Below are 26,898 nucleotides of genomic sequence, written 5' to 3'. Positions count from 1 at the left end.
CAAGTAGTGAATGATTAGAGAAGTGAGAAAATGCAGAAACAAAGGAAAAGCAGTCAAGCAAGAAAAGTAATAGCATGAACAGCAGTTCAACCATAACTCAGAGTCACAGGACCCTTAGTGCCTCCTCAGGGTTCTATACAGAACATCTTGATGTATATCCTCCAGTTGTTCTGTAGGAACTAAGACCCCACCCGGTGGAGGATAGTAACTACATGCTGACCACAAGCCTGTAGACCCCAGACTGACTGGAGCCAGAAGACTGATGATGGAGATTCTCAAAACATCATCCTGTTACCTCATCACCAGTCAGTCAGTAGAATGTCCATGACATGATCACATACCCTGTGACTGTTACCCCTAATGTGGCTTTTAAACCCTGCTTTGAAAGCCATCAGGGGTTCAGGTCCTTTGAGTATGACCTGCCTGTTCTCCTTTCTTGGCGCCTGCAATAAATGCTCTACTTTCCTTCATCACAACCCGGTGTCAGCAGATTGACTTTGCTGTGCATTGGTGAGCTGACACAAGCTTGGTTTAGTAACAAAGTGAGTTAAAACTTCACATACCTTTATGGTAAATTAATAGATAATGGCTAAATAAATAAATAATGAAGTAGTCGTACAAGGCTATTATTGAGAAATACGGCAGAAAATACGAGGGTAAACAGCTAAGAGAAAGGTAAATGGGTGTAAGGAAGGGTGGGGCAAGAGGTGGCTGCTTTTTGTTACAAGTCTGGTGGTACTAATTGACTTTTTCAACTACGTCTATATTGGAGAAATGAAAATTGATCAAAAGCGGAATGAACTAGAGAAGCAATGTATGCCTGGAAAATATAAGAATAATGAACAAGCTAAAAAAACTTTCCTAAACTAACTTGACCACCTATCCTCTGCAGTTTGTTACTTAGAAGAACAACAACAAACAATAGATAACTTAGAAATAGTAACAAAAATAGAAATAAACATTGATATTCTGTGGCTACCATGCTTGGGAAGCTTCCCCCAATTTTAAACCCTATAAGTATTTCCCATTATTTTCTTCTGGTTAAAGTTTCAATTTTAATGTTTATTTCCTTAATCCTTTTGCAATTTATTTGGTTAATGGCCTGAGGCAGAAATCTAGAAATCTAGATCTACTTCTGGCAGAATCTCACTATCCTAAGGTTGATTTTCCCTTTCTGAATGCTAACACCTTGTTCACTATTTCAAAATGCCTTCATTTTGCTGCTCTGTCACTGACTGTCAATTTTTCAGATTCCTAGATTTAGCCAGTGAGAAACTTCAAACAGAAAACGTTAAAGGGGGTGTTTTGATTCTGAGCTGGCATGTAAATATGTCTTTTTTAGGATGGAATTAAGAAATAACAATTTTTAAAATGCCAGTACTCTTTTATACTTATGCTTATATGTTGTGTATCAGCTAGCAGCAAACCTTCTCTTTTTTTCTAATTTATGAATTATTATCTGGGAGACATGATGTCCCATCCTTCACTTGTTGTTCTATAAATCTTACAATTAATATCACTAAATTTATTCTGCATCAAATGATAAACATTATACTAGAAATAAGCTACCAAGTTCTGGATTTTGACATTTAGTTTTCTTTTAAAATTTTTTATCAAAATAGTACTAGAGTGGGTAGTTATTTGTGGTTACTGATTTTAAAAAATGTTTTAACATAAAAAATTACTTAGCTATGCATCCCCTTATATTCCTAGTACATTTTGACCTTGAAATGTATAATAGGTTATGAAAAAAATGCCATCGTCTTAAATCAACATAGTAATATTTAACAACTGCAGATTTAGCAAAGCAACAGGACATTTATGACTATTTTAACTCTTGCTACATGTTTTCCTTATTATCTGCTCATTTCTATTAAAATGCTACAATGCAAGATAATTCACAGAGTTTACAGAAATATTATAATGCTGAATAATTGTGTGTGTGCAAGTTATTGGGGAGGTTAGGGAAGAGATTCTCCCGTCCCCCCAGAGATTTATATGAGGAAATTAGATCTCATAATCCATTAAAATAGAACCTCACATTTTTCTACAGGTACTGTGTAAGGAAAGCACTTTTAACAGCATGAAAGTGTAAAATGTCCTATGCAAATGTATACTGCTTTTAACATGAGGTCCAAATTCTGATAGTCTGTATCTGAGAACATGGCTCAGCCACTTAAATAGCAGAGTTGATAAAACACATATTTCAGATAAAGTTGGTAGGTTTGAAGTATTATCTTTATTTATCCTTATCTAACCAGGAACATGTGGAATGTAACCAAAGAGAAAAAGGAAAGATAAGCTGCATGAGTTTTGAAAAAGATGAGACTTGTATTTTTATATTCATGAGTAAGGACAGGAATTAAAAGGTCCTTAACACAGATTTTAAAAATATGTATGTCAACCTGTAAGGCACTGTTTCTCTTAAGACATCACTGGAGCATCTGAGGATCTTCAAGTGAATATCCTCAGATGCTCCAGTGATGTCTTTTGAAATATCAGAAGAATAATTTTCTGGTTATTTGTTAATGGGCCTATATTTCAAGTTCTCTAAATAAATGACTACAGAGTACGTGTGTTACCAATATGCAACCATGCTTTCAGTTGTCACCGAATGCTTGAAATTAAATCAATTTCAAAAGAGTGAGGTCTAAGTTTCAGGTCATAAAAAAATAACATGGGATAAGACACTCTACTAGATATTGACTCACCACACCCTAGAATAAAACAAGAAAAAATACGTTTTATGTAGTCACAAAGTGAGATGATGTGCTTTATGTTTAGTGCAGTGTCTTTATCACGTTCTATTTCTAGTTTTCCCTTTCTTTTCTATTTATGGAAATTATTTTCCAGTTTCCTGCTGCCTTTTTTATCTCTCCTTGCTCTCTTTCTGGTGGATTCTTGATGGTGAGTAACTCAAAGTCAAGAATCTTCTGCCCTACTTTCTTACAGGTTTTTTAGACCAATTTTGAAAACCAATGTCAAATATTCTCATTTTTAAAAAATTGAATTCAATATCATTGAATCAAAGAATTTTCATCAATTCATGATGTTTTTCCCAGAAGTACTAATGATTTTATTGCTAAAAAATGTAAAGACTACAAACAAAACCAAAAAGACTTTATGAATTATTTTATGAGGATATATTTTCATAACTTTAAAAATAATCCCCAGTCACTTGGGGAAATGTTTTAGTGGGTTAAAGAATACACACTAAGGTTAGGCAACTTTCAGGAAGCAACCTGCATCATTCATGCTAATCTAGGGACTGATGTGCCGATAATACTCTTACTCCTTCAAAAATCAGTATAGATGCAAATTTCCACACCACAGTATTACCAGAGGGATTAAAATGTATTTTCATTGCAAATATGCTAATGTTTCTCCTTAGGAGTCTCTGTGGCCAGGAGCAGGGCGTGTGGTCTTACCTGGGTGCGCTGATATTGCTTGGGGAAGGAGCAGGGAGGAGAGGACCTGGGAAAACCTTGGACCTTTGAAAGAAAGTGCTGCTTGAAAAGTAAAATATTGCATACTCTCTGGGGAAAAAGCTGTGTGTGTTGTATATCTACTGCATGTTTAGCTACTGTGTTAAATACAGTGTCTACTTGACAGCTTTGACCACCCACACAAATGAAGAAAACCGAGATCATAAAGACAGATGAGCCTGCGGTTGGCCTAGGAGTGTTGCTATCTTCCTCCAGGATGCTTCCTGCAGACGCACTTCAGTGGGGCCAGAATCTATGCAGTGTTTTCCCTCCGACTCTGATGCAAAATTTGCACAGTAAATGCAGCTATAAATTCCACTGGTCTGAGCCCATAACTATGTTGCCTCTCAGGACAAATGGTGAGCAAACCACGCAAAACAATTCTTCATGCTTCTCTTCGTATAAGTTTACTCACATTTGGTGTATGCAACTGTAGTCACAAAGTGAGATGATGTGCTTTATGATATAAAAGTTCCCACAAAGAAAAAGTCAACTTATTAAAAGGTCATTCACTAGTCACAAAATTACCTCTTTTTAACTCTTATTGGTACACTACCCACACCCCCAAGTCAAAGTGCTATTGTTTCTTAGCTTTAGAAGACTTGCTGCGCTCATAGCCCGAGCTGGACTTCTCGAGCCCGTGCCACCTGTCTGGAAGTCAATCAGATCCACCCTTTTGAGAATCTGCAATGATAGCTACAGAGAAAATTCAGACTTGGGTCATTAGTGGCAGGTCCACACGGTAAACATCATGAAGTGAGAAGAATATCAGGTAATTACATTGTGCCAGGCACTATTCTATTATTCTTCTCATTTTAGAAATGAAGAAATGGAGGTACAGAGTTTCAATAAATTTCCCCAAATCAGATAACTTAAAAAAAAGTGGAACCAGGATTTGCTAACCACTCCACTCTAACCTGGTCAGGGACTCGGCCCTGTGCTCACCCCTGCCTGGTTCCCATCCCCCTGAGGCTATTTCCCTTTACCTTGGATTCTGGAGGCCTCTGAGAAATCCTTTGAGGGTTTTACTTAATTTAAGGTGGTTCTCTGTAAATTGTAACCAAAATTTCCCCTCTAACGACAATCTTCTAAAGAAGATTTCTAATTTGCCTTATGAAATATGTCTACAGATAAAGTCACCTATAACTGTTTCATTTTTCTCTTAGTTTCATTCTACCCAGAAAAATCTTTTCCTTCAATCAGAAAGTAACTACTTTTATTCAACTGTTTTTTTTTTTTTCCTAGAACATCTACTGTGCTAGAAGCATAGTTTCTCAAAATGTACAACCCTAATAGATTTGAATCATCATATGGTTGAATACACCTGTTATCTTAAATTATTACCCCTTAGCTTTTCTACTACTTTCTATTCTCTAAAGTACAAAACAGTGGGCAAAACAGTGTGTACTCTCTTGGGTCTTCATCCTCCCCACACCCTGCAAGAACACAGGGATTAGAATCTTTAATAAAAATGTGGCAACTTCACTCCTCTTCTTCTTGCTTACACAGGACAAAACTTTAGGAGTTCTAACCTCTTTTAGGTTGCAGAACTTAGATTCTGGAAACACTTTAGCCTAGACTAGGCCCAAATATATTTTAAAATATTGGAGTGGGGAAGATTTTATCAACCCTATACAACAGGAAATTTTCCAGTTTTAAAACAAAACTTTGCAAAAGGGCAGAAATTATTTGATGCATTTCCCCCCTTTATAATTACAAACCAAAACTGCAAGGAAACATACCAAATTCTCTAAAGCAGAAGGTCCTGAAGTCGTTCTATTCAGAATGCATAAAAGCTAAAACATAAAAAAATTCAGTAGAGACTACCACTTCAGAATGTTTTTTATAACTGACAAAGGCCAGCAAATCTGCACAAGGTGTCAGAGGGCCCCACACTGTTGAAAGTCAGTGGGTTTTATAAAAAGTTGAATAATGTAGCTACAGAAGAAAACCCCTTTGTCCAAAGAAAAGTGCTGTACCTAAAATGCACACCAAGGCCTGAGAGTGGAAGGTGTGAGAGTTTTCTCCAATTTCCCTTGGAAGCCTTCCTCCTGTAGGCCTCCAAATGGTGACCCTCCTGGCAGGATTTCAAGTAGTTAACAAAAAAATCTAAATTGGAAAATACAAACTGCAACTTTGCTTTACTTTATCAATATTGTTAATAGAATGATGTAATTGTTTGGGGGTTTTACAAAGATATTCCCTATCACTTCAGTTTTAATACCACGCTGCAGCCTGCCTGGTATGCCAGACTAAGCCAGATAAACACAAACCTATCAATGCGATCCCTATCAAATTACCAAGGACATTTTTCACAAAACTAGAACAAAAAATTTTTTAATTTGTATGGAAACACAAAGACTCCAAGTAGCCAAAGCAGTCTTGAGAAAGAAAAACGGAGCTGGAGGAATCAGACACCCTGACTTTAGACAATACTACAAAGCTATAGTAATCTAAACAGCATGGTACTGGCACAAAACAGACACGTACATCAATGGGACAGAATAGAGAGCCCAGAAATAAGCCCATGTGCTTATGGTTAATTAATCTATGACAAAGGAGGCAAGAATATACTATGGAGAAAAGACAGTCTCTTAAATAAGTGGTGCTGAGAAAACTGGACAGCTACATGTAAAAGAATGAAATTACAACATTCTCTTACACCACTCACAAAAATAAACTCAATATCAATTAAAGGCCTAAATGTAATACCAGAAACCATTATACTCCTAGAGGAAAACACAGGCAGACCACTCTTTGACATAAACTGCGGCAATATCTTTTTGGATCTGCCTCCTAAAGCAAAGGAAATAAAAGCAAAAATAAACAAGTGGGACCTAATTAAACTTAAAAGATTTTGCACAGCAAAGGAAATGATAAACAAAACAAAAAGACAGTCTACAGAATGGTATAAAATATTTGCAAATGATACACTGACAAGGAATTAATCTCCAAAATATATAAACAGCTCATACAGCTCAATATCAAAAGAACCCAATCAAAAAATGGGCAGAAGATCTAAATAGATATTTCCTTAAAGATGACATAAAGGTGGCCAAAAGGCACATGAAAAGACACTCCTCATCTCTAATTATTAGAGAAATGCAAATCAAAACTACAATGAGGTACCACCTCACACTGGTCAGAATGGCCATCATCAGAAAATCTACAGACAGCAAATGCTGGACAGGGTGTGGAGAAAAGGGAACCCTCCTACACTCTTGATGGGAATGTAAATTGGTGCAGTCACTATGGAAAAGAGTACAGGGGTTCCTTAAAAAACTAAAATTAGAGCTACTATATGATCCTGCAATCCCAATCCTGGGCATATATACAGAGAAAACCATAATTTGAAAAGATATATGCACCTCAATGTTCATCGCAGCAATGTTTACAATAGTCAGGTGATGGAAGCAACCTAAACGTCCATTGATGGATGAATGGATAAAGAAGATGTGGTACATATATATGATGGACTATTACTCAGCCATAAAAAAGAATGAAATAATGCCATTTGCAGCAACAGAGATGGACCTAGAGATTATCATACTAAGTGACACAAGCCAGACAGAGAAAGACAAATATAATATGATATCACTTATATGTGGAATCTAATAAAACGATACAAATGAACTTATATTCAAAACAAAAATAGACCCACAGACATAGAAAACAAACTTATAGTTACCAAAGGGGAAAGTAAGGGGGAGAGATAAATTAGGAGTTTGGAATTAACATATACACGCTACTATATATAAAATAGATTAAAAAAACAAGGACCTACTGTATAGCACAGGGAACTATACTCAACACTTTGTAACAACGTATAAGGTAAAAGAATCTGAAAAAATATATAGGTATGTATAACTGAATCACCTTGCTGTACACCTGAAGCTAACACAACACTGTAAATCCTATACTTCAATTAAAAAAGAAAAAGAAAATCTGCTCTTTTACTATTTCAAAATCATTTTCACCATAAAATATGGTTTGTACCTATAGAATAAAAAAAAAACAAAGAAGAAGAAATTCTAAGAAAATTTTGAAGTTAGCCATAATTTATAAATAAGAACCGCTGAGTGTGAGAAGTCAATTTTATAACTCCCAGTCTCATTATTCTTTAAATTTAGATATAAAGGAATGGCCATTTATTAGACAAATCTGGAATTGTTACATTTTCTGCCTGTGAGCTGATACAGACACTGACTAATTCTGTGGGAAAATAAAAACTATCATATTTGGTCTGGTGATACTTTCCCACAATTGAAGAAAGCTATGATGCTAATTAAAAAGAAAATAAAAGCAGGGCCTGAAATAAGCACATTCAGTGGCGATGCAGCTGACAGAACAGGTTTCTGGTGAAGTCCACCCTGTAAGACATCCATCTGGCTCACCCAGGAAATCATCTGAAGATGAGAACACGCTTGTCCAATGTGGATTTGGGTTTGGGGTGTGTGGTTCAAGACTCATCTGCTCAGTCGCCTTACTTTCTGGGAGAACTGAAGAGTTTGGTCAAACTATCTAAAATTTACATATTTTTGTTCATGTGAAATAGTAACTTAAAGTCCCACTTCTCAGATTAATAGCAAAATTGCATGAATAGACAGACAAGTTAGCACATAAAACTATTATGCTATCAAATGGAATATAAAAAAGACCGGATTTGCTTTAAAAGTTTACTAACCATTGTTTCTTTTGAATATTTTTCTTTAGTTAGGGAATCATAAGATGACCTGAAAAACACATAATATTCCACCACAGAAAAGAATCCTAATTAATTTCTTGATAAGAGTTCACTATCCATTTTAAAATGACTAAAAGTCAAGACTTTTTGTTTTCCAAGTACTCAAACATAAAGACAAATCAGTATAAAATTCCCTTCAAAGCAAGCCAATAACGAGTTTGTGCAGTTTACAGCAGATTTTCACACAAATATGCTTTTCTAGTAAGACCTCTTACTATCCACACTTGAGGAAACTCTGCATATTGTAAAAAGCAAGGTATTCCATTCCGACAACCTGATGGATGGTGGAGGGAGGCTGAGCAAGCCAGGCTTCCAACCACACTTGGCGTGGTTTTCCAGGTGCCATTTGGGGTGGACCATCAGGGTTCAGCCACCACACTGGCCACCTTCTTTCACAGCGACCTTGGTGGAAATACGCAACACTAAATGGCCTCAACACCATTGGGGAACTTCTATTTTGGTATCAAAAATATCCCCAGGACATTTATAGTTCAACTCAGCTATCACAATTATCTGTAAATGACTCTCAACCCGTTCTAGAAATTAAAGCACAAACATCTGCCACCAATTTGTCACTTGGTATCTTGTGAGGTGCAAAGTAAAAGTAACAGTTTTCAGTTGTAATAACATCACTGCCCCAATGAAGGGCCAACAGAGGCAGGAGAATGAGGAGGGCCAGCTCTGCTGTGATGACAAACTGAAATCACAATTGGAGGGATGACAGTTGAGGTTCATGAAATGGAGTCAGGTGGCTACTGAGGACCAGGTCTCAGACAGGTCTCTGCCCTACTGAGAACCTGAACTTTCTATGAACTGCACCAGGTCCAAGGACACCACCAGCCATATTCAGAACAGCACTTGCCAGCTGCACCCTTAAGGTCTCAAGCTCTCCCCTTGTAACTATGCAACCATTTCAGATCCCATGTGTCCTTAGTTAACAAGCACCCTTACTTCTCGCCAGCTCCAATTCTAATTCTTGACAATTTATGTAACCTTGCAGGTTTTCTGCCTTTATAAACTTCCCCCATTTTGTAGTCTGGTGGAACACAATTCAAATTCTTGAATCTGTGTCTCCCAGGCTGCAGTCCTAACAAACCCCAAATAAACACCTTTTTATTTCAATCAGGTCTCTGTTCTGAAATTCTGGTTAACAGCAGGGACTTAAATACGCAGACCAGGTAGAATGCTTAAATACCATCTTACCCCCAAATGGATTTCAGCTGACTTAATAGTATGACACACTGAAGATAATAACCTCTAATAAAGTAAAAATAAAAGAAGGGATGGAAGGCTGAGAAGATATGCGAGCCTGGTCTCCCCTCCCTCAGGGCCTTGCTGAGGCAGCTCAAATATCTAGAGATCAAATAAAGAGTGAGAGTGTGTGTGCTTCCCTTAAAAAATTTTTGGGAGGTGGGGCTGGGGGTGAGGGGTGGGTAGAAGTATTTTTTCACAAAGAGAGCACAAAGAGGAAGTCCAAAGTCCGAGGCTTTGGGTTCCAAAATTTATGTAGGTGGAGAGAGCATTTGGTGGCCTAGCGTGGGGCGTGGGAGTGGGCCTCACCCCTGGGAAGGAGACCTGAGACTCTGGAACTTGGGACAAGCCCCCCAGCCTGCCCGAGTGGCAGACCTCAGAGCGGCAGGAGGGAGGGCGTCCACTGCTGGTCCCCATGTTTCTGGGAGCAGCATGACCTCAGCAGACGAGGTGTGCTTCTTCTGCAGCTACTAGACAGACTGCAGACAGGTGTCTGATCTGAGTTTTAAGCCTGGCTTCCTAGGAGTTGGCCCTGGGTCAGAGCAGCGCACTGTGCAGCCCGTGGCTGGTCAGAAGTTGTGCGGGAGCCCCCGCCAGGGGGCTTCCTGCCTCTGCTGATGGATCTGGACACAGCTTGGGGAACGTTGTCGAGTCCTCTCCACACCCTGGTCTGATGGCCCGTGAGTGAGGGTGGCCTCGCCCACCCTGCCCAGCCCCCGGAGGCTCCTTCTTGGCTGCCTGCTCGCTAGGCCACCCTGTGGTCACTGTCTGCATCCCGGAGCTGTGGGTCCTCCTAATTGTCCTCCACCGAGACCTCCACTGCTTTCCACGAGGTGTCCTGCACGGAATTCTCCTTTGTTCCAATAGAGTCGGTCCCCTCAGACAGAGCTGCAACGTTGTGGACAGGATCTCTGGGCCCCGCACGGGAGCTGAAGCCAGAGGAGGGCGCTGGCCTATGTGCCCCAGCAGGGACCCCAAGTCTCTCAGCAGGAGCCCCCTTTCCGGAGGAGGGAGGGCCTCACCCCATCAGCCGGGGGTGCATCGAGGAAGGGAGCCCCATCCTCTGCACACGCTTGCCTAGAGCAGGACTTCTCAGCACACAGCGGCTAGAGGGCTGGGCCCAGCCCGGGGAGGACAGCCTGCTCGGAGGCCCGAGGGGCATCCATGGCCATGGCTCAGATGCCACCACCCGCTGTTCTCACCAAGATGTAGCAGATTTCCTTGAATGAATGATTTCCCATTTGCTGGAGGCTGTTAGAACGTGTTTTAGAAATGTTAAGTGATTGTTTTATATCCTTTTCTCCAGTGAAATCGTTGTTAGTTGGGAAGAGAGTTCACTCTGGAAATCAGTCTCCTAAGCTTAAGTGTTTGGGTGAATCCAAAAGAAGGGGATTTTGAAAAACCCATAGGAGGCAGGTTCCTACACATATATTTAACTTGGAAAATTTAATTATTCTGAGCTGATCTCTACACACTCACCATGTGTGTATTGTTTATTTCACAGATAAGGACACGGATTCAAAAGTTATGGTAAATCCTTGGAGCCACAGCTCCAGCAGTTTGGAGCAGGTGCAGATACACAGATCTGACACCAAAATCTATGCTCTAATAATGCTTCCAGGCGGCCCAATCCCAGATTCAGCAGAAACAGTGAGGAACATAGAACGCACACATAAACACATGCCTGATTCTGAAATCTGACTCTGCTTTCTGCTTCCACCACCCAACATTTTGTAATCTGATTATGATAATAATGTGAAAATAACATAGCAATTAACATATTAGTCACTTACTAAGTGCTCAGCATCTGGCAAACACTATCTGACTTAATTCTGCAGGGGGCCACCCCAGAATGTCTCTTGGGCATTTGGATTATTTCCAGCTGAAAATAATCAAGGACCAAAAGACTCAGGAAGAAATTCTGACCTTGCCCCTAAATGCCTAAAGAACTTAGATAGAGGGTTTGCTCCTGGAATAGAGCTTTCAGCAGAGGTATCTGCAAGAATATGGGGGTGGGGGAGCGGCTCTTGGCAGGGCCTGCACATCAGTCCACTCTGTGCCTGTCGTCTCTGCTGGCCCAGCAAACACTGGTTTAGCAAGCGTCTGCTTTTCTGTCTCCTTGTGAATTGCCTTCCTCCCCTCTGAAGTCCTAAACCAGTACCACCACAACATCCTCTTTTGTCTTTAGCTGAAGGTGGTATTTAAGTTTTCCTGGGTCTCTCCCATGTATACTTGTTATTAAACTTTTCTGTGATTTTCTCCTGTTAATCTCTCTCATGTCAGTTTAATTCTTAGACCAGCCAGAAGAACCTAGAAGGGTAGAGGATAACGTCTTCTTCCCTGACACCTCTACCTCGCCAAGTAGTCACTGCTGTCCCGGGGTTAGGGTTTGGACCCCAAGGCACAGCCATCACACACGAAAGGCCAGGGCCACACCGCCTCCTGCAGAGAATTACTACTGACTGCTGTCCAGGTCATGCAGCATTGCTACAAAAATGGTACAGAGACTTAGTTCTTTTAGGAATGTTTCACAGGATCCATAATTCTTACTTTTATTTTTAAATTTCAGAGTTAATTATCTAAATTATAAAGATGACTCTTTTATCAACAGCTTTGTCCTTAGCCAGAATTCCTTTCATACAATTAACTGAAATTCCTGCTTGTTATAATTTAAGGTCTTCACCTCGGTTTTTACTTTGATAGAAACTGGCCAATTCTGTTTTACCAATTTGCCTGCAATACAACTATTATGTATGTGATATCTGTTCACAGACATACGGGATCTTGCCTCATAAAGTAATAGCAAAGAACCTCTTTTATCAACATTTTCCCAAGAGTAATCAAATTTCTTTAGAGACTGTGATGGTTAATTTGACGTGTCAGCTTGGTTGGGCTGTGGTAACTGGTCTGGGGTCAAACACCAGTGTAGATGTTGTTGTAAAGGTATTTTTTAGATGTGATTAACATTTAAATCAGTAGACTTTGAGAAAAGCAGATGACCCTCCATAATGAGGATGGGCCTCATCCAATCTAGTTGAGGGAATTAAGAAAAAAAGACTGGCTACCCAAATAGGAAGGAATTCTGTCTCCAGAATGCTTTCCGACTCAAGATTGTAACATCAACAACATGCAGAATTTCCCGCCTGTTGTGAGCCATTTCCTTAAAATCAATCTCTATCTGTAGGTGTGCACACACACCCCCACACCACACACACAGAGACGCACACCCACACACACACACCCCACACGCCACACACATACACACACACAGACACACACACTCCCCACACACCACACCCACACACCCCACACACACCCCACACACACAAACACACACAAACACCACACACACAGACACACACAAACACCACACACACAGACACACACACACACACACACACACACACACACACACCTATGGGCTCTGTTTTCTGGAGAAATCTGACTAGCACAGAGAGGAGGAAGTGGAGAAGATTGATGCAGAGAAGCAGAGATTTCTGAGATACTTTTCTACGCTCACCCATGATTGCAAACCTCCATTCTGGAAGTAAGGGTTATGTAAGGGGAACTCAGGGTGCCGGCCCAGCTGTGGAAACTCAATAGTGTCCTATAACCAAACCCTTCATCCTTTTTTCTTAAGATAGGTTCTCTTAAATTTCTACAACGCTAAATCCTATTCTACAGAGAAGGTGCTAAGCTAGTCACAATAATTGGATACTTAACAGATTTATATGTCAACCAGAGTTATAAAATAAAAGCCAGAAATCCAATGTATCATCAAAGTGCATATTGAATTAGTCTCTTTCTCTTTTTTGCTTGAGAATAAAAATTGAGCTAATGATTGACTCCTTGAACTGAAGCACGCTAAGCACTTTCTAAGTCAACTCTGAGAACAAACATTGAAAGAAAACAATCGCTCACCATTTATGAGTCTCTGTCAGTGAGTTCTCCTCCGCTTCTTGGTCAATTTTAGCTGAAAATTCAAGAAAAGAAAACAAGATGAGATAAATGATAAATGGTTATAACCATCTCAAACAAAACAGATCCAAATAATATGAAATATATTTTAACACATTATTAACACTAAGGTACTCCAGACAGAAGTTTATTTTAAATCTATGAAGAGATATGATTGAATAGGTTATGTTTAATTTTCATTAAGCTAATACTACTTTCTAAGTAATTTCTTTAGATCAGTCACATTAATCTGAGAAAATAAAACACTAGAAAACTTGATATTCACATCAAATTTGTTTGTCAAGGATTTAAATGTCAATAATTGGTTGAAAATAACTCTCTCAAGCAAAGGTACAAAAACCAAGTAAAAAAACCTAAATAAAAATGGTTTGTGACCTTCTTCACCAGTGCTCTCCACACCAGATCACAAGTGAACAGATCCAGAGATTATTTCCATGCAGATGTAAGATAAGATACTAACGCTTTCTACTAATTCCAAGTGATGAGATGACAGTGCATGCATTTATTTGCTATTAAATTTGTCTAAAAATAAAGAATGGTAGCCGGACACAAACCCAAAGGTCAAATTTGGGAAAGAGATTACACCATTATTTAAAAATTATTTAAAATAACACAGAAACTCCCATCATATAATATACGTATGGCAGTGACCTTCACATTTTTTGACGAGTAAGCATTCTAGGAACTTACGTATTAGTTCATACACATGTATTTGACATTGAAAGCTTCAAAAATACTCCTACTTCTCACCATGTTAATATTTTTAGCCTATTCCATTAGATCTCAAAATGTAGCCACTAAGTTGATTTCATGCTTCAGTAATGATCAGTTTGAAAATCACTGAGCTACTGGACAAAAAGTTTAAAAATAAATGAAAAAGACCCTGGAGCTAGTGAAAGAAGTTGCCTTTTCATAACCATTCCCCTTTGGGTCACACTCACGGCCATTTGGAGAAATTAGAAGACAAAGAAGAGCAGAGCAAACTGATTCTAAAAATTGGAGCTGTGAATGGAAGCAAACCCCTGGTCCCTTGGAACTGTCAGTGTCTCCATCAGGACTTAAACAGTCATCAGCATGGGCTGGTTACTGTATGTTTGAAGGCCTGCACAACGTCTGCACAGCCACTGTGGAGTGTTGTTGGCCCCTCTCTGCAGGACTGTGCCAATTTTTTTTAAAAATTTTTATTGGAGTATAGTTGACTTACAATGTTGTGTTAGTTTCTGCTGTACAGCAAAGTGAGTCAGTTATACACATATATGTATCCACTGTTTTCTAGATTCTTTTCCCATGTAGGTCATTATGGAGTACTGAGTAGAGTTCCCTGTGCTGTACAGTAGGTCCTTATTAGTTATCTATTTTATATATAATAGTGTGTATATGTCAACCCCAACCTCCCAATTTATCCCTCCCTCCCTTACCCCCTGGTAAACAAGTTTGTTTTCTACATCCGTGACTGTCTGAATTTAACAGGGATACTTGGAGCTGGCAGCAGAGATTTTTCCCCCTTTCCCCTTTTGTTCTTTAGAGTGTTTACAGAAATCTACAGGTCAATCATTAGTTATATTAAGAAACAGATACATGTTCCATGACTTCACTTTGAAAAGTCTCCAATGTTAATATATTTTCTTACAAAGCCTGCTCTGGGCTGCTTAGCATGAAAATGGTTGGCTTCCGTAAGTAATTCTAGAACCACAGAAAGTTTCTTTAAGGGAAAATAACAAAGCACCACAATGATTACCATTTTCAGCAAGGACATTTTCCCAACTGCCTGTGTGTCTTTTTTTTCTTTTGTAAAATATAGAGATTAAGACTGAAAAAGAAAGAAAATTTCTGGACTATTTTAGAACCATCAAGTAAATGACATATGAAATTTAAAACACCCTAATATTAGATTCCAGAGATCTGTGTTCTACTTGTGATTCTGCCACTGAAATTAGCTTTGTAATCTTAGATAAATAGATTAATCTGTTAACATACATAAAATATTTAGCATAGTGCCCCCAAAAGTTAGTAGGGACTAAATAAATGTTCTTTGAAAACACTGGATCTCAAGCTCTTGAAATTCCTAAAGTGATGTTCAGGTTTTCAAGTAAAAATGGAACATGACATATGAATAAAGTTATTTCCTATAAACCATGCAAACTTCCAATTGCTAATTATTTCATTCTCTGACCTATTTTTTCAGAGACATAAAAATTATTTTCAGTTAATTTCTAATGGCACAGAGGGCTTTGTGACTAGTTTTGAAAGCCAGTGTTACTTTTAGCAGCATTTTCCTACATATTTATAATATTCTATTGATAAAGTTTATTATACCAAAGTATGCAAATTACTACTTCAAGTAAGATTGATTTTCACTTTCTTTATAGCACACAGATTTCTTTTTTGACATTTCAAATGGGGATGGCAGCCTTCTAGTTTGTTCATGACAATTGCTAACTGTAGGATACCTAAAAAGCATTTAAAATAGGCCAACAGGGAAGGACCTTCAAGATGGCGGAAGAGTAAGACGTGGAAATCACCTTCCTCCCCACAAATACATCACAAATACATCTACATGTGGAACAACTCCTACAGAACACCTACTGAACGCAGGCAGAAGACCTCAGACCTCCCAAAAGCCAAGAAACTCCCCACGTACCTGGGTAGGGCAAAAAAAAAAGAAAAAACAGAAACAAAAGAATAGGGAAGGGACCTGCACCAGTGGGAGGGAGCTGTGAAGGAGGAAAGGTTTCCACACACTAGGAAGCCCCTTCGCGGGCGGAGACTGTGGGAGGCAGAGGGAGAAAGCTTCGGAGCCACGGAGAAGAGGTCAGCAACGGGGTGCGGAGGGCAGAGCGGAGATTCCCACACAGAGGATCGGTGCCGACTGGCACTCACCAGCCCGAGAGGCTTCTCTGCTCACCCGCCGGGGCGGGCGGGGCCGGGAGCTGAGGTTCGGGCTTCTGTCAGATCCCAGGGAGAGGACTGGGGTTGCCGGCGTGAACACAGCCTGAGGGGGGCTAGTGCGCGACAGCCAGCTGGGAGGGAGTCTGGGAAAAGGTCTGGAGCTGCCGAAGAGGCAAGAGACTTTTTCTTCCCCCTTTGATTCCTGGCGCGCGAGAAGAGGGGATTAAGAGCGCCGCTTAAAGGAGCTCCAGAGACGGGCGCGAGCCGCAGCTAACAGCGCGGACCCGAGACAGGCATGAGACGCTAAGGCTGCTACTGCCGCCACCAAGAAGCCTGTGTGCAAGTACAGGTCACTAGCCACACCTCACCTCCCGGGAGCCTGTGCAGCCCGCCACTGCCAGGGTCCCGTGATCCAGGGACAACATCCCCGGGAGAACGCACGGCGTGGCTCAGGATGGTGCAACGTCATGCCAGCCTCTGCCTCCACAGGCTCGCCCACATCTGTACCCCTCCCTACCCCTGGACTGAGTGAGCCAGAACCCCCGAAGCAGCTGCTCCTTTAACCTCGTCCTGTCTGTGCGAAGAACAGACGCCCTCAGGCGACCTACACGCAGAGGTGGGGCCAAATCCAAAGCTGAACCCTGGGAGCTGTGCGAACAAAGAAGAGAAAGGGAAATTTCTCCCAGCAGCCTCAGGAGCAGTGGATTAAATCTCCTCCATCAACTTGATGTACCCTGCATCTGTAGAATACCTGAATAGACAATGAATTATCCCATATTGAGGAGGTGGACTTTGGGAGCAAGGAAATATTTTTTTTTCCCTTTTAATTTTTTTCTGAGTGTGTATGTGTATGCTTCTGTGTGTGATTTTGTCTGTATAGCTTTGCTCTTACCATTTGTCCTAGGTTCCTCTCTGTCCTTTTTTTTTTTTTTTATGCTTTTTAGCACTTGTTATCATTGGTGGATTTGTTTTTTGGTTTGGTTGCTCTCTTCGCTCTTTCCGTTTTTTTTATTACTTTAAAATTTTTTTAATAATTACTTTTACTTTCATAACTTTATCTTCTCCCTCTCTCTCTCTCTTACTTTCTTTCTTTCTTTCTTTCTTTTCTTTCCTTCTTCTACCTTTTATTCAGAGCCGTGTGGATGAAAGGCTCTTGGTGTTCCAGCCAGGCATCCGGGCTCTGCCTCAGAGGTGGGAGAGCCAAGTTCAGGACACTGGTCGACAAGAGACCTCCCAGCTCCACGTAATACCAAATGGGGTAAAACTCCCAGGGATCTCCATCTCAACGCCAAGACCCAGCTCCATTCAACGACCAGCAAGCTCCAATGCTGGACACCCTATGCCAAACAACTAGCAAGACAGTAACACAAACCCACTCATTAGCAGAGAGGCTGCCTAAAATCATAATAAGGCCACAGACACCCCAAAACACACCACAAGACATGGACCTGCTGAGCAGAAAGACAAGATCTAGCCTCATCCACCAGAACACAGGCACTAGTCCCCTCCACCAAGAAGCCTACACAACCCACTGAACCAACCTTAGCCACTGGGGGCAGACCCAAAAACAACGGGAACTACAAACCTGCAGACTGTGATAAGGAGACCCCAAACACAGTAAGTTAGGCAAAACGAGAAGACAGAGAAACACACAGCAGATGAAGGAGCAAGGTAAAAACCCACCAGACCTAACAAAAGAAAAGGAAATAGGCAGTGTACCTGAAAAAGAATTCAGAATAATGATAGTAAAGGTGATCCACAATCTTCAAAATAGAATGGAGAAATTACAAGAAATGTTTAACAAGGACCTACAAAAACTAAAGAGCAAACAAAGTGATGAACAATACAATAAATAAAATTAAAAATTCTCTGGAAGGGATCAATAGCAGAATAACTGAGGCAGAAGAACGGATAACTGACCTGGAAGATAAAATAGTGGAAATGACTACTGCAGAGCAGAATAAAGGGAAAAAAATGAAAAGCAATGAGGACAGTCGCAGAGACCGCTGAGAAAACACTGAATGCACCAACATTCAAATTATAGGGGTCCCAGAAGAAGAAGAGAAAATGAAAGGGACTGAGAAAATATTTGAAGAGATTATAGTGGAAAACTTCCCTAATATGGGAAAGTACATAGTTAATCAGTCCAGGAATCAGAGAGAGTTCCAAACAGGATAAATCCAAGGAGAAATACTCCAAGACACATATTAATCAAACTATCAAAAATTAAATACAAAGAAAACATAGCAACAACAAGCAGCAAGGGAAAAACAACAAATAACACACAAGAGAATCCCCATAAGATTAACAGCTGATCTTTCAGCAGAAACTCTACAAGCCAGAAGGGAGTGGCAGGACATATTTAAAGTGATGAAGGAGAAAACACTTCAACCAAGATTACTCTACCCAGCAAGGATCTTATTCAGATTCGATGGAGAAATTTAAACCTTTACAGACAAGCAAAAGCTGAGAGAGTTCAGCACCACCAAACCAGCTTTACAACAAATGCTAAAGGAACTTCTCTAGGCAAGAAACACAAGAGAAGAAAAAGACCTACAATAACAACCCCAAAACAATTAAGAAAATGGGAATAGGAACACACATATCGATAATTACCTTAAATGTAAACAGATTAAATGCTCCCACCAAAAGACAGACTGGCTGAATAAAGACAAAAACAAGACCTACATATATGCTGTCTACAAGAGACCTACTTCAGACCTAGGGACACATACACACTGAAAGTGAGGGGATGGAAAAAGATATTGCATACAAATGGAAATAAAAAGAAAGCTGGATTACCAATTCTCATATCAGACCAAATAGACTTTTAAAAAAAGACTATTACAAGAGACAAAAAGGACACTACATAATGATCAAGGCATCAATCCAAGAAGAAGATATAACAGTTGTGAATATTTATGCACCCAACATACGATCACCTCAATACATGAGGCAAATGCTAACAGCCATAAAAGGGGAAATCAACAGTAACACAATCAGAGTAGGGGACTATAACACCGCACTTTCACCAACTGACAGATCATCCAAAATGAAAATAAATAAGGACACATAAGCTTTAAATGATACATTAAACACGATGGACTTAATTGATATTTATAGGATATTACATCCAAAATCAACAGAATACACTTTCTTCTCAAGTGCTCATGAACATTCTACAGGACAGATCATATCTTGGGGCACAAATCAAGCCTTGGTAAATTTAAGAATATTGAAATCGTATCAAGTATCTTTTCTGACCACAATGCTATGAGACTAGGTATCAATTACAGGAAAAAATCTATAAAAAATACAAACACGTGGAGGCTAAACAATACACTACTTAATAACCAAGAGATCACTGAAAAAATCAAAGAAGAAATAAAAAAATACCTAGAAACAAATGCCAATGAAAACATGATGACCCAAAACCTATGGGATGCAGCAAAAGCACTTCTAACAGGGAAGTTTATAGCAATAGAATCGTACTTTAAGAAACAGGAAACATCTCGAATAAACAACCTAACCTTACACCTAAAGCAATTGGAGAAAGAACAACAACAACAAAAAAAAACAGTTAGCAGAAGGAAAGAAATCATAAAAATCAGATCAGAAATAAATGAAAAAGAAACGAAGGAAATGATAGTAAAGATCAATAAAACTAAAAGTGGGTTCCTTGAGAAGATAAACAAAATTGATAAACCATTAGCCAGACTCATCAAGAAAAAAAGGGAGAAGACTCAAATCAATAGAATTAGTAATGAAAAAGAAGTGACAACTGACACTACTGAAATACAAAAGATCATGAGACATTACTACAAGCAACTCTATGCTAATAAAATGGACCACCTGGAAGAAATGGACAAATCCTTAGAAATGAACAACCTGCCAAGACTGAATCAAGAAGAAATAGAAAATATGAACAGACCAATCACAAGCACTGAAATTGAAACTGTGATTAAAAAGCTTCCAACAAACAAAAGCCCAGGAACAGATGGCTTCACAGGCGAATTCTATCAAACATTTAGAGAAGAGCTAACACCGATTCTTCTCAAACTCTTCCAAAATATAGCAGAGGGAGGAACACTCCCAAACTCATTCTATGAGGCCACCATCACCTTGATACCAAAACCAGACAAGGATGTCACAAAGAAAGAAAACTACAGGCCAATATCACTGATGAACATAGATGCAAAAATCCTCAACAAAATACTAGCAAACAGAATCCAACAGCACATTAAAAGGATCATACACCATGATCAAGTGGGGTTTATTCCAGGAACGCAAGGATTCTTCAATATACGCAAATCAATCAACGTGATACACCATATTAACAAACTGAAGGAGAAAATCCATATGATCATCTCAATAGATGCAGAGAAAGCTTTTGACAAAATTCAACACCCATTTATGATAAAAACCCTGCAGAAAGTAGGCATAGAGGGAACTTTCCTCAACATAATAAAGGCCATATATGACAAACACACAGCCAACATCACCCTCACTGGTGAAAAAATGAAAGCATTTCCACTAAGATCGGGAACAAGACAAGGTCGCTCACTCTCACCACTCTTATTCAACATAGTTTTGGAAGTTTTAGCCAAAGTAATCAGAGAAGAAAAGGAAGTAAAAGGAATCCAAATCAGATAAGAAGAAGCAAAGCTGTCACTGTTTGCAGATGACATAACACTATACATAGAGAATCCTAAAGATGCTACTAGAAAACTACTAGAGCTAATCAATGAATTTGGTAAAGTAGCAGGATAAAAAAATTAATGCACAGAAATCTCTAGCATTCCTATACACTAATGATGAAAATTCTAAAAGTGAAATCAAGAAAATACTCCCATTTACCATTGCAACAAAAAGAATAAAATATCTAGGAATAAACCTACCTAAGGAGACAAAAGACCTGTATGCAGAAAATTATAATACACTGATAAAAGAAATTAAAGATGATACAAATAGATGGAGAGATATACCATGTTCTTGGATTGGAAGCATCAACATTGTGAAAATGACTCTACTACCCAAAGCAATCTACAGATTCAATGCAATCCCTATCAAACTACCACTCGCATTTTTCACAGAACTAGAACAAAAAAATCTCACAATTTGTATGGAAACACAAAAGATCCTGAATAGTGTTGTAGTTTATCTTATGACAGGGCCGAAAGTAAGCTCATCACATGAGATGAATTGTGCCGAAGCACAGCAGTAGAGGGCTGCCGCTCGCTCAGGCAAAACAGTGCCGTCTGTCCTGCTGTGGTAGCTTTTATTAAAGCATTATCTATGTTTACATTTTAAGACTTATTTTTTTAACATTCCAGAAATGCCAAAGCAGCAACATATGCTTCTATTTGTTATACAGGCAATAATGGGCTTTCTTGAAAACATGCCGTGCTTTGTCCTTGAGCGCAAAAGCAGCATAAAGTTCCCACCATTATTTTGATTATACTGAAGTAGCACAAGGACATTTCCTTGCGTTCCCACCATTTTGATTATACTGAGGACATCTCATGGATCAGTGCCCAAAGCATTCAATGCTTATTCGCAGGCCGCCGGTGTGCCGGGGGGGGGGGCTCAAAGCATTCAGGACTGTTCACAGCTCTGGCTTATTCACATGCCCCCTGTTTGCCGGGGGGGCTCAAAGCAATCAGGACTGTTTGCAGTTCTGGCTTATTCGCCAGCCCCCAGTTTGTTGGGTGGGGGGGAGCTCATGGGTCACGTCTCCTTTCCATGTCCTCAGTTATTCCACTACATTTCCCCCTTTTTGTTTTGTAGCTTGTGCAGCATCAAGGAGGACATGGCAGCTTGTTGCGATGTTGCATGGCGGGTAGCTTTTACTCGTCGTCGGACTACAATTAAACATATGATTATTATTATAATGAGCATTAGCAATCCTGTAGTAGAACCAAATAAAGCATGTAATTTAGATATGGGATTTAGATTATTAAATCCTTGAATAATTTCAGTCTATACTTTTTGTGAATTAAGTTGTAATCTCTTCTGAAAAGTTTGTTGAATTTTCCCTTGTAAATTTACAATTTTTTTTGTCAAAGTTTTGTGACGTAATAAATGTTTTTTTTATTTTTGTCCAGGGGAATGCAGACTGATTATATGGAACCGAAGTGACACAAAAGGCACTTTGATTCCAGTCACAACGTAGCTTCATTTGTCTTTGTAAATTTACAAGTTGGTCCCCCAACATAACCACAGCTTGTTGTAAGTCTGCTATTTCCGAATGTATTTCCGAATCAATTTTTCGTTGAGAGGTCCAAAGCATTTCAGAATTTTTATGTCAATCAGTTATATAATCAATGGTCTGAATAGATAGTTTTAAAGCAACTCCAGCTACTGTAGCAGTAGCTGTTATGGCTATAATACCCATGACAGCTGTAATCAACATTCCTACAAATCTTTTACTTCTTTTTAATGCATCAGTTAAATATTGCAAAACAGCCATAGGAAGAGATTCTTGCCATTCCCTTCCAAGATTGACAGGAAGCCAAAGACCTGTCCGAGCTCGTAAGAGATACAAACTTTCAGTAGATATGTTAAAAGATATACTAGAGTTAATGCAGGTATATAGAGATCAATTTTTACACATTATAATACCTTGAGTCTCATTCCATACAGCTGGTTCCTTTAACAATATATAAGGTAATTTCACATAACTACGAGTATACCGAGTAACATTTTTATAAAAAGTCAAACTATGATTTCCAGATTTGTTAACCATATGTCCTACCCAGGCATTAATCTTTTTCAAAGCTGCCATAAGCTTCCACAAGTCCTTTTGGATAGGATATCCATTTAAATGAGGACCTGGAGGAGAAAACCCTCCAGCATGTTATACTGTGGTATCGTTAATAGTATTGCTATAAATAGTGTTATCCTATGTCAGTATAAATTCTCTAGACCCCTTTTTCCTCGGGCGGAGCCAAAAGGGCTCCAATCAATGACGCTTCCCCAAGAAGTATTAACAAGAACCCGAGCCATTTTTCCTCGGCATCGAGTCTAATGGACCCAATCTGATCATCGATCCACAAGAGGCACCTGGCATGGAGGCAAGTAAGGTGTGGAAACATTCTCATTAAGAGTGGAATTAGAACTTTTAAAACTATAAGCACTCAAAAGATATAACCCATGATATCTGCTTTCATTTTTGACAGAATTTAACCATGCCTGATAATTTATTTTAAGGCAATGATCTCCCTTTCCCATACAAATAGGAGGTCCATTAACACCCACCGTGTAATTTTCTATTATCTTTACTTCTTCCGGCTTCAAAGGGCCTCTATCATCAAAAGGACCAGGCAACCATCTAGACTCATTTACATATACAAGAATTGGGGCATCCCACCAGGTAACCCCCACATTAAGAGGAGGGTTAGGAATATAAGTCCAATAAGTATGGTTAGTACAATTTATCTCATTGGCTGATATGTTTATTACCTGTGTAGACAACATTGCCAACATAGTCACAAAAAGATTGGTGCTAGTGAGGGGTTTACCCTGAGAAATGACAAGATTTTTAGCAGTGCCTGCAAATTTTTTCATTTGCCCCCAGGTCAATGAAGACGTCTTCTTTTTTTTTTACCAAGTCTTAAACTGCATATATTGTCCAGGTTCAAGAACAGTCTCGGCAAGCGCCTCCCAATCCTGAGGGATTAATATGTTTTTGGAAGCATACCTAGACAAAAGACCTTGAACATAATTAGAATGCGTCCCATATGCATTAATGGTTTCTTTTAGCATTTAAAAAATTTTTATATCATGATGGTTATACTCAACGTTCATATATCCATTTGGAAATTGATTATTAGCAGGCATAGCTTGTCTAACTATAGGAAAAGCAAAAAATGGTTCAGAATATTGCTTTTCTTCCTTGTTTATCTCTTCTTCCAACAATAGTCTATTAGATTTAGGTTTCAGAGGAAAGCGAAACTGATGAGAGGCTCCAACAGGATAAGCTGCTAATTCTAAAGGAGGAGCCAAAGGAATAGTAGGATATGGCTCCTGATATGAGGGGGTGGTAACATTGTTTTTATTTTCTTCCAATTTAACCATCAAATTTTTTAACTTTGAAAGTATATCAGAAATCTCTCTCATTCTGTTGAGAAAGTGGCATCTCATTTTGTTTGCTAGTCTGCTCCCGATCTTTATCATCATCAGAAAATGCCCCTTCATCACTGGAACCTGAAAAGTCCTCTCCTGTCTCAGACACAAGGGGAGAAGGAGGCGGAGGAAGGTCCTCTATAGGAGACTCACGAAACAGAGTACGAAAAGCAGTAGAATGATCGGGAGCAGAATTCGGATGCTGAGGGCATGCCCCATTTTCACTTTTTGTTTCAGATTGTAATGGTTCCAGGGCAAGGGAAATTAATTTACAAAGAGACCAAACATGGACAGATATAGGGTCTCCATGCTGATGAGCTCTTCTTAAGGCTCGCATAGCCTGTTTCCAAACTTTTAAATTCAACTGGTTATGACCAGTAGATTGAAACCAGTAACAATGTTTACGTACCAGTGCAAAACAATTCATCAAAAGATTCTGGTTTCACTTTCATTCCTGAACTCCGAAATAACTGTTTCAGGAGTCTAATGTATTGAAATTCTACTGAATGGGAATTCCCCATTACAGTTACTCTATTGCTCCCGAAGGTTTTGCTTACCCTTGAGCGGACCAATTTCCCCTTCGGTCCCGCGATCACGCGATTACCTACCTTCAGGTCCCTGTTCGGGCACCAAATGTTGTAGTTTATCTTATGACAGGGCCGAAAGTAAGCTCATCACACGAGATGAATTGTGCCGAAGCACAGCAGTAGAGGGCTGCCGCTCGCTCAGGCAAAACAGCGCCGTCTGTCCTGCTGTGGTAGCTTTTATTAAAGCATTATCTATGTTTACATTTTAAGACTTATTTTTTTAACATTCCAGAAACGCCAAAGCAGCAACATATGCTTCTATTGGTTATATAGGCAATAATGGGCTTTCTTAAAAACATGCCGTGCTTCGTCCTTAAGCGCAAAAGCAACATAAAGTTCCCACCATTATTTTGATTATACTGAAGTAGCACAAGGACATTTCCTTGCGTTCCCACCATTTTGATTATACTGAGGACACCTCATGGATCAGTGCCCAAAGCACTCAATGCTTATTCGCAGGCCCCCGGTTTGCCGGGGGTGGGGGGGCTCAAAGCATTCGGGACTGTTCACAGTTCTGGCTTATTCACATGCCCCCGGTTTGCCAGGGGGGCTCAAAGCAATCAGGACTGTTTGCAGTTCTGGCTTATTCGCCAGCCCCCAGTTTGTTCCGGGGGGGGGGGCTCATGGGTCACGTCTCCTTTCCATGTCCTCAGTTATTCCACTACAGAATAGCCAAAGCAATCTTGAGAAAGAAAGACGGAGCTGGAGGAATCAGGCTCCCGGACTTCAGACTATACTACAAAGATACAGTAATCAAGACAGTATGGTACTGGCAAAAAAAACAGAAACATAGATCAATGGAGCAGGATAGAAAACCCAGAAATAACCCCACGCAGATATGGTCACCTTATCTTTGATAAAGGAGGCAAGAATATGCAATGGAGAAAAGACAGTCTCTTCAATAAGTGGTGCTGGGAAAACTGCTACATGTAAAAGAATGAAATTAGAACACTCCCTAACACCATACACAAAAATAAACTCAAAATGGATTAAAGACCTAAATGTAAAGCCAGACACTATTAAACTCTTAGAGGAAAACATAGGCACAACACTCTATGACATAAATCACAGCAAGATCCTTTTTGACCCACCTCCTAGAGAAATGGAAATAAAAACAAATATAAAGAAATGGGACCTAATGAAACTTCAAAGCTTTTGCACAGCAAAGGAAACCAAAAACAAGATGAAAGGACAACCCTCAGAATGGGAGAACGTATTTTCAAATGAAGCAACTGACAAATGATTAATTTCCAAAATTTACAAACAGCTCATGCAGCTGCATATCAAAAAAACAAACAACCCAATCCAAAAATGAGCATACTACCTAAATAAACATTTCTCCAAAGAAGATATACAGATTGCCAACAAACACATGAAAGAATGCTCATCATCATTAATCATTAGAGAAATACAAATCAAAACTACAATGATATATCATCTCACACCACTTGGAATGGCCATCATCAGAAACTCTACAAACAATAAATGCTGGAAAGGATATGGAGAAAAGGGAACCCTCTTGCACTGTTGGTGGGAATGTAAATTGATGCAGCCGCTATGGAGAACATTATGGAGGTTCCTCAAAGAACTAAAAATAGAACTACCATATAACCCAGCAATACCACTACTGGTTATATACCTTGAGAAAACCATAATTCAAAAACAGTCATGTACCACAATGTTCATTGCAGCTCTATTTACAATAGCCAGGACATGGAAGCCTAAGTGTCCATCGACAGATGAATGGATAAAGAAGATGTGGCACACATATATAGTGAAATATTATCCATAAAAAGAAACAAAATTGAGTTATTTGTAGTGAGTTGGATGGACCTAGAGA

The 26,898-nt window shown here is 39.5% G+C and overlaps 1 protein-coding gene across 1 annotated transcript in view; it reads right to left on the bottom strand.

The window, feature by feature from the left end:
- FMN2 (formin 2) overlaps positions 1-26,898 on the bottom strand; it is a 328,287-nt gene that overhangs the window by 46,199 nt on the left and 255,190 nt on the right. The window contains exon 17 of the mRNA XM_029226181.1: positions 13,402-13,453. Coding sequence (XP_029082014.1) covers positions 13,402-13,453 — 52 coding nt within the window. The remainder of the gene's footprint in view (positions 1-13,401; positions 13,454-26,898) is intronic.

This window comes from Monodon monoceros, unplaced genomic scaffold (assembly GCF_005190385.1).
Source record: "Monodon monoceros isolate NGI ecotype Baffin Bay Population unplaced genomic scaffold, NGI_Narwhal_1 Contig2617_ctg1, whole genome shotgun sequence".
In the NCBI taxonomy this organism is placed as follows: Eukaryota; Metazoa; Chordata; class Mammalia; order Artiodactyla; family Monodontidae; genus Monodon; species Monodon monoceros.
This window is presented reverse-complemented; position numbering and strand designations above follow the sequence as displayed.